Raw genomic sequence first — 11,612 nt, forward strand, 5'->3', positions numbered from 1 at the left:
CAATAACTTGTCAAGTTATGGTTCATAACCAGACAAGTTATGGACAAAAATAATAATTTGGCATATTTATTAATTTATGTAAACTATTGGCCTATTAATTTTAATTCATCTAAAGTCTTGGCATATTTCCCTTTTTCTCCCTTAGATTAATTTAATAAGATCAGGAGAGATAAGAGAAATTTGTTGATTTATGCTTTAGGGTGTATGTGTTGAATTCTTCATTTTGCTCTTAATTAATACATTTTTAACTAATATAGTTATTTAATAAAAAATAATATTCATCAAAAGTAAGGGTAAAAATTTAGATCCATATACTTTAAGAGTATTTGTCTCATTTCTTCATTTAAAAAATACCCCTAAATTATATACCCTAATTCAACATGTTGAAAAGGGTTCATTTTACCCCTAAATTATACATATAATTGAACGTATTTAAAACTTTAAAAATGTCCCCTAGATTATTAATTTAAATCAACTAACCCCTCAAATTATTAGTTTTATGTTAACTTACTCTTCGGCATAAAATTAACAAATTGAGAGAATTTATAAAATTACATAATTCAAAATATATGAATGTACCTAAAAAAAATGAAATGAATCATTTTCAAAATTTATAGGCACGATCATATTTCATGGATAATTATTATATGAATTCTTCTTCCTTTACACACACACATATAGATATATATATATATATATATATTTAGGATAAACTGGTAATAATATTATAAGGCTAAATCAACCAATATAGAGGAGATTACAAATAACGGGAGAACCTCCTTACTCCATACACACTCAGTACTAGAGAAAATAGAAATTATTAGGAATTTATAAACTTCTGTACCAACAACAATCAAAGTCTACTACGGAGGTGTTGGAGATGGTTGGACGACCACTTGGTGACTACTTTTTAAGCTTCTGTTGTATCATTGAATCTGACCAACCACCCTCCTCTGTCTTAGAAGCCTCATTTTACATCTACTTATTTAGTTGATGAATGTTCTATTATTCAAGATATTCAGATGTCTCTTCTTGCTAATGATGGTCTATGCTCTCATATTTCTTGAAATGGGAATTTCTTGGCTTCTTCCTTTACACAATTACTGTATTTATTTAGTGTTTTTTTTTTTCTCCCTAATTTAAACAAAAATAATGTCAATGGACCACTCACAAGGCTGTCTAGAATTACGGACTACAGTTTTTGGTCAATCGGCCCAAATGATCCAGTAGTTCCACGGTCAGTAGTCTAAACTGCAAAGTGGTATATATGGGCCACCTCAAGAACTGGCCCAGCCCATCTAATTCATCAATACGCCCCTCCCTCCAACCGTAAAATCAGAAAAATACTCAAAACACCCCTACATTTTGCTTCAATATCATTTTCACTCTTTATAAGTGAAATGACGCTTTACGCAGACACAATTTACTGTTTCTTTTACAATTATTTACAGAATTTTCCTGTTTATATATAATATTAGATGTTATTGGAGTATTAACAAGTGTCCAAGCAATTGAGCATACAAATGTCAACAACAGACCAACAACATGGCGATCTATAATGATACAAAACATCAGGTACAGTAAATTTATGCATTTTTTATCGCATTTATTATTCATTACAACTATTTAACATAAATACAATATTTTTTCACTGTTTTGAATCAATTTTATTAATCATTTTTATGGATTACATTTTTTCAACAGAAATGAACAACTACAAGTAAGCTTATGGGGACATAAAGCTGATCAATTTGATGAGAATGTTCTTAAAACACTTAAAGCACCAATTGTGGCAATTTTCTCATCAATGTTAGTGAAACAATATCTAGGTATTTTTAACACTGCTTTATTATAACAATTTTATATACATAGGTAAAAACTATAGCATACATTTATTTATTACTCTGTTATATTTCTAGGTAACTCATATGTTTTGAGTACATTAGCAACAATCTTCTATATTGACCCAGATATTCTAGAAACAACAACGTTAAAGACAAGGTAAATATATATATATATATATATATGTATGTATAATATTTTTTAATAAATCTATCGTATTACATATTCACAAATTTTATTTATATTTTCCTTAACTTATTTTTATTTTTATATATACAGATTTTCCCATCAAAGTCAATAAATTGAATTCGTACCACCGCAAAAAACACCAATCCAAACAATTGAAGAACAAATATCAGCAAACAGAAGAACAATAAATGAACTCAAAACATTGGATGTAAAAAACAATCTGGTTAGTACTATTAACTTTCTTATTATTTTTTTTATCACACTTAGTTAAAAATTTAAAAACACAATATTTTACTTTTTATTCATGGTGCAAAATTCACTGTAAGAGCAACCATAGTAAACTTTTCAACATCTCAAGGATGGTTCTACAATTCTTGCCCCAACTGTTATCGACAATTAAAATAGGCAAGGATAGGTTAGTGGTGCGATAGTCATGGCCACATAAAGTCAACACCATCTCCATGGTAATTACATTTATTACCAAAGTATTTTTATTTACTATATACCTTTATTAATTCTAATAAATATTTTATAATATTAAAAAAATATTTATATGTATTTTACAGGTATAGATTAATAATCCAAATTGAAGATAACACTGGAGACATGGAGGTTATCGCTTTTGGTAGAACCGCTCAGGCATTAATAAAAAACCATATTCTGCATTAACAATTGACGAAGGCTTTATCGATCCATTTATAATACCACCAGCTATTGATCATATTCGAGGACAATAAAAAATCTTCTAAATCTTCTTTCAACAACGAGGCACCCAAATGAGCACAATAATTTCCAAAATATTTGAAGACATCCATGTTCCATCATCGCCACCAAAACAGTTAACTACAGGAACAGAAGATCCACAAAGGTAAATAATGTTTTTTATCTTTTATCAACTATACATAAAAAATATTTATATTATTTTGATTACAATTTTAAAAATTTTATCCTTTTTCAGCCCACAACTAATACCAACAACATAGCTATCAACACCAGCCACATTTGATCCACACACTCCGACGCCTAAGAAACCAGGCACAAGATAAGACACGTCCAACACAACAAATATTATCAACTAATTTAAATATATATCTAAAAGTTCTTCCACTTTTACAGCCATGAATCAAGAACAACAAGACAATCTGAAAAACGTCCGAAAACAAGGTAATATAAATATTTTTATAATATTTATTTCATATTATAGAATTTAAATATCTTTAATTTTCTTAACACTTATATTTACAAACATTTTTCCCATTTTTATATTTGCAGCTGAAAAATAGGAAATGCTCAAGAAACACAACAGCGTTGTATTTTATTTTGTACAATCTGTATATATATTATAAATAATAATACTACATATATCTATGCAAATATGTTTGTACAAATTTTATATCTATCATATAATACAACACTGTATAATATATGTGTACATATAAATGCATTTTAAATAATAATACTGTGTATATCAATATAAATATATTTATAAAATTTATACATCTATCATATAATATAATACTGTATTCCGCAACAACGTGCAGAATACAGGCTCGTTCTAATCTAAATCTATCTAAACGTAACAGATTTTTTCCTCTGTTGCCTTCTTTAACTTTTTTTTTTAATTTTTCTTCCTTTTTTTCTGCCAATTGTCTTTTTTTTTTTTTTCCCTAATTTTCGTTTATAGTTCATTTTTTTTTACAATATCCTTCTTTAAAATACTTCTTTTTCTCACTTTCTTTAATTAAAATCATTCTTTTCAAATATCTTCATACTTAAGTTTTTTTAGATCAAAACCTCCTATATAACTTTAATTCTTTTTTGATATGATTTTTTAAAATATATATATTTTTCTCTTGTTCTAATTAATGGACTAGTTTTTAAAAAAGTGCGTGTTTTAACGCGGGATCAAACTTATAAAGTTATGTAAGTGGCTCAACTAATATATAAAAAAAAGGAGACAATATATATTCTATATTTTTCTTTTCGCTTATTGTTAATGAGCAGTAATTAAAATAGGTTCGTGATGGGTTTTGTTAAAACTTATCTCATCTCATGATTAGTTGCAAAGTGATCAGTTAGTGTCTGCAGAGAAAGATTTGGTTGTTTTGTTAAACAAGGACAAACACCAATATTGTGTATACGATAATCTGGTGGAACTTGATAGATTTGGGTTCACACATCCGACATTGACCTTTACAAGCTTAATTTTTTCTTTTGGCATAAGAAGCAACATTATTGTTGTTATTTAGTTGCTTTCATCTGATTTTGTCCTTTATTATATATTGATATTAATATAATTGAATAATTATGGATAACTATAGATACTGTATTAAGTACCTAATTGTCATGATTCACCCAAAAAAAAATTACATAATTGTTGAGAGTTTTTCTGGGAGGATAAAAAAAATGATAATTTTTTACTTTCAATCGTCAGATTTGTATCAAAAATTATTTATTTTGTATACTTTTTAAATCTAAGATGATTTTAAACGTATCTAACAGTTAAAAATTAGCCTACCAGTAGAGGTTCAAATGGAAAAAGTTCTATAACTATTATGGGTCATAAAAGGGGCATCTTTTGTTGTAGTACTATTCATCGAACATGATAATTTCGTTAACAATATTTGTAACAAAGTTATGTTGATTATATCTATATTTAGGTTCAATGGTCGAGATTTTTTGTACAAAATAAGTGGGAAGAAAGTAATGTTCGTTGGAGATCCTTTGAGTTTGAATCAATGGCAATCTCTCACTTGCATGCTCCATACAGCCGACCCAGAAGCCCAATACACTTCGGTCAGGACGGGAGGCCTCTCCACATTCTCATTTCCTGTGAGTAATGTTACTCATATTTAACTAATCTCTTGGTCATGAACTTTTGGGTTAACTTTCTAAATATTACCGTCAATCTCACTTTTTCATGACTTTTAAAACGGTTCAAATTTAATTAATAATTTTCACATTTCGTGACATAAACTTAACATTTATAGCACTCAATTTAAAAAAAAAAAAAAAAAAAAAACCCTCATATATATATTTTTTTTCCTTTCTGTACAAAGATGGCCAAATATTTTTTAGAGAGTATTCTAATAGAATGTTTTTGATATTCTACCAAGACCAAATAAATGTAAAGCTATTGGAATTTGATGGCATCCTACGTAATTTTCTCCCTTGTAACGACATGACTACCTTTCTCATTTACGTGAAATAAACATGCCCTTAAAATCATGATCGGTAGCTAACAAATCATAATCTTATATATGTTAATTATGAAATCTGATTAATCAATAATTAATATATTATAATCAATGTGTACTCCCAATTAGGCATATACGGCGGAGGTGATGCTCTCTCGCAATTCCTATCTAGTTGACATCATAAGAACAAGAAATGGCCGAGTTCTCAAACTTGACTCAATTACAAGCGGGAAACAGTGGAAAGGAGTTGATTTAATCTAATCTTCAATTCACGGCACTGGTGGCTTCACACTGGAAGAAAGCAACCGTACGTAGGAATTTTAATTATTAATAATGTTATTCACTAATTATTCATTACAAAACCCAAGTCATATTGATTAATATTTATCATGAGTACATTTTTTCTTTTTAAAGTTTTGCAATATTGTACGTTATTATGCAGATGGGATTTTATTCAAGAAGAGAATAATACATGGAGAGACATGAATCGGTTGGTTGCATATAAGAAGGCACTGAGAATAGTGCTGGAACTTTGGACGGGCCGCCCGCGACCGCCCGAAAAGCCCGAGTTTTTGCCCGAGCCCGAGCTGCCCGAGAAATTCGGGCCGCCCGCCCGAGCCTGAATTTCACCTTGAATGGGCCGCGGGCTTGTATTAGGCGGCCTGAGCCCACTCAAATTGCCTGAATTATTTAAACTTTTTTTTAATATTAAGTTATTTTGTGTTAAAATTTATATATATATATATATTACAATTTGAAATTTGAAATGAACACACGAACTATATAAAAAAATTCTTTCTTTATTAATTTTTAAATTTATAATTCATGATTACCTCATTAAAAACTTTACTAAAAAAAACCCAATTATGATAAAAACTTAGCAAGGAAAAAAGAGTGCAATCATATTGTGACGAATTATAAATTTTACAAACTTACAAAGTTATACAATTACAAATACAATGTCAAAGGTAAATACATATTTACAAATTACAAATTTATAATTTAATTTAAAGCTAAATGATCGTCTTCAAAATTAAATGTTAATCGATTAAATTCATTGATCCATTATTGGCTTGCCGGTGAAATTATATCTTGTAAATGTTGATCGGTCCGATCCCAATCCTTAATACAAACCAAGACTTCAACATTGAGTGACTGGTCTTTTAAAATAAAGATCATCAAATAACGATGAAGTTATTAAACCAAGCCAATCATTGAGTGACTTTTGATAAATTATCAATTTACTTTAGTATGCTAGTAAAAAGTTACTTTGATATAGAGTCACAAAGAGAGTGAAGAAAGTTGAAGAAAAAAGAGGATAATTAAGAGGATGATGAGAGATTATGAACAGAAAATAGATAAAAATAGAAAGAAGAGTGATATAGAATAGAAAAATACGAGTATCTATAAAAACAAAACCAACATTATATAAAAACAACACTTTTTAAAAATAAAAAATAATAAAAACGTGATGGCAATATGTTTCTTTCCTTGTGTATATAGTTTTTTGAAGAATCCTTTTATCATGTGATTAATTATAAAAAAGGGTCAAGAATGTGAAAATTAAAATATTAAACTACTAAAATAGAAATTTGCTCTTTCTATTAAGGAATTGTGTGTTTACCTTAAGTCATGTGATTAATTATAAAAAAGGGTCAAGAATGTGAAAATTGAAATATTAAACTGCTAAAATAGAAATTTGCTCTTTCTATTAAGGAATTGTGTGTTTACCTTAATTAAAAAGTTAAAAATTTAAATAACAAATATGGGCATTAGGTCTAGTGGTATGATTCTTGCTTTGAGTGTGAGAGGTCCCGAGTTCGATTCTCAGAATGCCCCAATTTGTAGCAACTAATATTTTCGGGCAGTTTTGGGCAAATCGGGCAACTCGGGCTTCGGGCAAAATTCGGGTTTTCGGGCTTATTTTCAAGTCGGGCAATTCGGGCGGGTCGGAAAATTCAAAAAAATACCGGCGGACGGCAATATAGGGCGGTTAGACGACGATGGGCAAGAGAGTCAGTGTCAAATTCGGGCTGCCCGAGCCCGAACCCGAAAATCTAGCTTGGGCGGGCAGGAGATGGGCTTGCCCGCCCGAGCCCGAATTTTTTCAGGCTTCGAGCAACCCACCGACCCGAACTTCCAGCACTGACTGAGAACATGGCTTCAACAGGTCGACTTCAACATCGACCCCACAACAACCAAGGTCTTCTTCCAGGGAATTTCCACTACAACAAATATCAGTATCAGTAGATGACCAAAAATGCTATTAATCACTAGCAATAACGTTTTGGAGTGAGTTAGAGAAAACATAGCTTCAATGATGCACTAGGTAAAAATTTAATGTCAAACTTGTAAGACAGAGAGCATCTTACATGTATTGTTATGTAGATAGTTGGAGAAAACATGAATCTTCATTGCCTACATTTAAACCCGAAGAAGAAAGAAAGGAAAAAACCTAATGACGACTCCTGCATAAAACCGTTCAACAAAGCAAAGCAAAATAGCAAAGAATTTCATTAATCACAACAAGAAATTCATTATCACAACAAAGGATTTAGCAAGGGACCCAATTAACAAAAAGAATCCAAAAGTACATAAGCAAAGAGTAGTACGGAGGGATCTTAAGAAATGATAAAGCTAAAAGTCTCTAAAGAACCTTAACAAATAAATATTAGTCGTATGCAACATATAAAGCACAAGTCCAAATACCAAAAAAAAAAAGGGGAAAAAACAAATGGTTTCGTAAGATGATAAAGCTTACCTTAGCCACACTCCTATTTTCACAAGTCCAGATTCCAAAGATCATATATACATCTCTATGGGTGTATACAACACATAAGGCTGTATAAGACAGTTCATCAACAACACTTCTGTTAAAGGCTGTATAAGAAAGTCTAAAGACCTTTAGCTTCAAAGCTCAACAATATAAAAGAGTAACCAAAACGTCTTAAAATCCCTAGCTTTATAATTGGTTTTATCTTGATTGTTATGCTTGTAGATAGAAGACCTCACTAAGGGAGCAAATTCAATATTATGAATGAATGGAACAATCAACAGAATTTAACTCCAAATGAGCTATGGATGCATAATATTAGCCCAAAAGTAAGAATGGCATAATAGTAACACCATTTTTTTTATCAACTTGAGCAAAATATAAGAACAGAAAACTTCATTAAACCTGAGGCAAATGACGACTAGCTCCGTTTCTTGTTCCGGTCCAACAACGGGAACATTATCCTGCCTTTCTCCTGCCGTGGAAGGACTTCAGCCAGCAGTCTTCACTCAATAGAAGACTAAATGACAAGAGACCTAAATGCCAACAAGCAACTAGTTAAGTATAGACTACTTTTGACTCTAATTACACCATCACATAATTAAAATCAAACAAGAGCTAACAAAGTAATAAACTGCCAACATAGCTTCAAAAAGAATACTCCTACAAGTACAAATAAATCAATCAACTGATAATCAAATCCAGAATTCATTCCCTTTCGGCTTTACCTTGGAGGAAATCATCTCAGCCGTGGCAATCTTAGCAAGCTTAGCCTTGAAAGAAGGATCAAGATCCTTCTTGTCCAACGCCCGAACTCCAAATGCCATTACTTGAAAAACACCAGCCATGTTCCCAAAGCGCTAAAAAAATCAAAAATGGAGGAAAACAAGAAAAAACAATCAATGACAAAAGAAGAACGGGAAATGATGAGAAAACTAAACACAAATTCCATAGACAAGAAAATCACCCGACGTCCTCCTCGTGAAACCGCCGAGCAACAGTCAAGAACCAGAAGCAGATTCCTAGAATCGAAAAAACTCCATTAATTAATTCCAAAACTTCAGAAGTTAATGTATATGAAAATATATATAGAGAGAGTACAGAGCGGTGGTTTGCTCGAGAGAAGCCATCGAGGCCTCTCTGACCATGGGAGATTCATCGGCAAGAGAAGAAACCAGAACCTGGACAGCCTCTGAGAACAGCGAATTCGAACACGAACGAAGAATTCAGAGATCAAATGGTGGCGGAAGAAAACTGGAAGCGAAAATGCAGTACACGAATTCAACAGTAGTACAATTCATCGAATTCAACAGCTCTACACCTTTGGGAGTGAAAATGCAGTACACGAAATTTCTAAATAAAATAGAGAAATGGAGAATAGAGAGAGTGAAATGTGAACCTCTTTGGGTAACGGAGCTTGGCGTAGGAAGAGAGCTTCACGGGCCTTCGATCTTCCTTCCCCGACCTAATCTTCACAAAATCATGTCGAGGCTGGCTCAGAGCATCTTCCTTCCACGACCTAATCTTCACAAAATCACGTCAACGAAAAAAGAACCAAAAGGGGGTGAATGACCGAGCGGGAAACGTAAAATTTGGGGGCAAAATTTCAGAAATGGAGAACATACAAAGATAGAGAAATGCTAACCTCCTTGGGTAACCGAGCTTTGCGTAGGAGGACAGCTTCACGTGCCTTCGATCTGCCTTCCACGACCCAGTCCAAAATCATGTCGAGGCTGGAATTAGAGCATAACCTTCCGGTCAAGCAAAGCAAATCAATTTGGACATCAGAGCATAACGGGGAAATTTTGGAATTTGGGGGAAAGAGAGGAATGAGTGAGGTGGAATCGAGTGAGTTTTCTTTTTCCTTGGCCGGGTAAATGCTTCTTTGTCAGAATAGGAGAAGTGGGAATTTAGGGCTTCTTTTTGTTCCTTGTTCATATGGGACTTGGAAAGATTGGCAATGGAGGCTCGTCGGCGGCAAGATTGAGCGACGGGAACGATAGAGAGGAAGCAGTGGAGGCCTCTGGTCTAGAGTGGAGAAGCTTTTGTTCGCATGGGAATTTGAGCAGCAAGCAGAGCAAAAAAAAAAACAGGTGATCAGGGGGGAATGAAGCGGCGGGAATTCGGAAATTTGGGGAAACATGAGCAGCAAGCAGAGCAAAAAGAGCGCGGGGGATTTAGAAATTTGGAGAAACAATTTTTCCACTGCCCAATCATTCTAATTCTAATGTGTACAGTAATATATATTTAAATATATATACAATAAACCAGTTAAAATTTTATTAACTTATATATATACATATTATAACTAATTTGAAACATTATTATATATAGTCGAAAAAACGTTTAATAACGTTTTTTTAAAAACACTATAACTAACGGTTATAAAAAACCTGTTTTGTTGTAGTGTTTCCCTTATCATTCCAAGTAAGTTGTATTATAATGTTATTAGGATTAGTATGTGAAAGACCAATATTTGTAATATTAATTAGCATCAATACTCATAGGCAGGGCAGCATCAAACATATATATATATATATATATTATATTATATTCTAAGTTGTAAGATGGGGTTTTAATGCAAGAATTGATTTAGTTAACCCGAGAGGTCCAAATCCAGCACAGAAAGTCGTGGAGGAAGTGCTACAAAGTGTATCAAAGCCAGTCCATTTGTTGAATATCACCTCACTTTCACAGCTGAGAAAAGAGATGGTCATCTTTCTGTCTATTGCTATCAAGCCTAGCTATACGTATATACTATATATACACATATATATAGTAATGTATATGTATATGCATATTATATGTTAGATTGTGAATTTTGCTCGCATCATTAAGTTATTGAGCTGCTCGAATATTTATATGTGGTTTGTACACCCTTTCTTTTTAACTTAGTTTTGGACCCATTTGACATTATATTATTCATACATTTATTATCTACATATGCGTACATATATTACATATTATATGAATTCTTAAAATTGGAGGGACGTATAGGAAAATTGGAAATTTATAAAATTAAAAGTCATGTAAAATTTATATGGACTTGCTAACGTATCAAAACTGCATGACCAACTTATTAGAGAAAAAGATATTATTATGAAATTATAAGAACCTTTGTGGCAAGAATTGCGTAATTAATGGACTTGACTAATTATGAGTCTGTCTTGTGCTCTGTTAATTAATGGGAGATGTCGAAATATAATAATGCACTAATTATTAACCTTTTTGTTTGAGACTTAAATTTGCTATCCAATTTTTAATGTCACAACTAATGTCTATCTAATAAAAATGGGGATGAAAAAAGTTTGTTAAAAAGAAATCTTGTTTTAAAAATAAGGTAGCACAATTTGATTATTAAACAACATAAATTTAGACATCAAAATTTGCCAGGTGATTTGAATCTGTTTGTTTGAGTGTCTTACCATCTTCATCATGAGTTGCTTGAAGAGGTTTAGCTGTCAAGTTGTTTGGTTAAAGTGCAATAAGAAGGGTATTAGGTAATTTCTTGACAGTGGACCTTGTGTTAATCATCAGCGAGCCCCTAGAATTTTGACTTTTGAGAAAGCTTTTTTTTTTTTTTTTTTTTTTTTTTTTTTTTTTTTTTTAAG

At 31.8% G+C, this 11,612-nt stretch overlaps 1 protein-coding gene and 1 pseudogene across 3 annotated transcripts; one reads left to right on the forward strand and one right to left on the reverse strand.

Moving 5' to 3' along the window:
- The first annotated feature begins 4,737 nt into the window (after positions 1 to 4,737).
- Positions 4,738 to 10,745, forward strand: LOC112094047 (annotated as a pseudogene).
- LOC21385000 (protein SHOOT GRAVITROPISM 6) lies at positions 8,043 to 10,197 on the reverse strand. Of its 3 annotated transcripts, none has more exons than XR_002903331.1 (6): positions 9,647 to 10,197; positions 9,401 to 9,520; positions 8,969 to 9,023; positions 8,730 to 8,861; positions 8,407 to 8,537; positions 8,043 to 8,069 (listed from the first exon to the last, which is right to left on the reverse strand). XR_002903331.1 is itself a non-coding variant. In XM_024173984.1 (6 exons), exons 1-5 carry the CDS (start codon positions 9,725 to 9,727, stop codon positions 8,423 to 8,425), a joined length of 447 nt encoding a protein of 148 aa, XP_024029752.1. In that variant the 5' UTR covers positions 9,728 to 10,197; the 3' UTR covers positions 8,043 to 8,069; positions 8,407 to 8,422. The 3 variants fall into 3 exon arrangements, 1 of the variants encoding a protein (XP_024029752.1); XR_002903330.1 differs by having other exon boundaries at positions 9,401 to 9,525; XM_024173984.1 differs by having other exon boundaries at positions 8,407 to 8,476; positions 9,401 to 9,525.
- Positions 10,746 to 11,612: the final 867 nt, after the last annotated feature.

Source organism: Morus notabilis, unplaced genomic scaffold (assembly GCF_000414095.1).
Source record: "Morus notabilis unplaced genomic scaffold, ASM41409v2 Scaffold1176, whole genome shotgun sequence".
In the NCBI taxonomy this organism is placed as follows: Eukaryota; Viridiplantae; Streptophyta; class Magnoliopsida; order Rosales; family Moraceae; genus Morus; species Morus notabilis.

Bases quoted from the DNA above. Each gene is read 5' to 3' on its own strand.
- LOC21385000 (XM_024173984.1), bottom strand. From the start codon at position 9,727: ATGATTTTGGACTGGGTCGTGGAAGGCAGATCGAAGGCACGTGAAGCT. The intron at 9,024-9,400 runs GTTCACATTTCA...TTTCGATTCTAG, and splicing joins AAGCTCCGTTACCCAAAGAG to GAATCTGCTTCTGGTTCTTG. The intron at 8,862-8,968 runs GTGATTTTCTTG...TGATTTTTTTAG, and splicing joins TTTCACGAGGAGGACGTCGG to CGCTTTGGGAACATGGCTGG.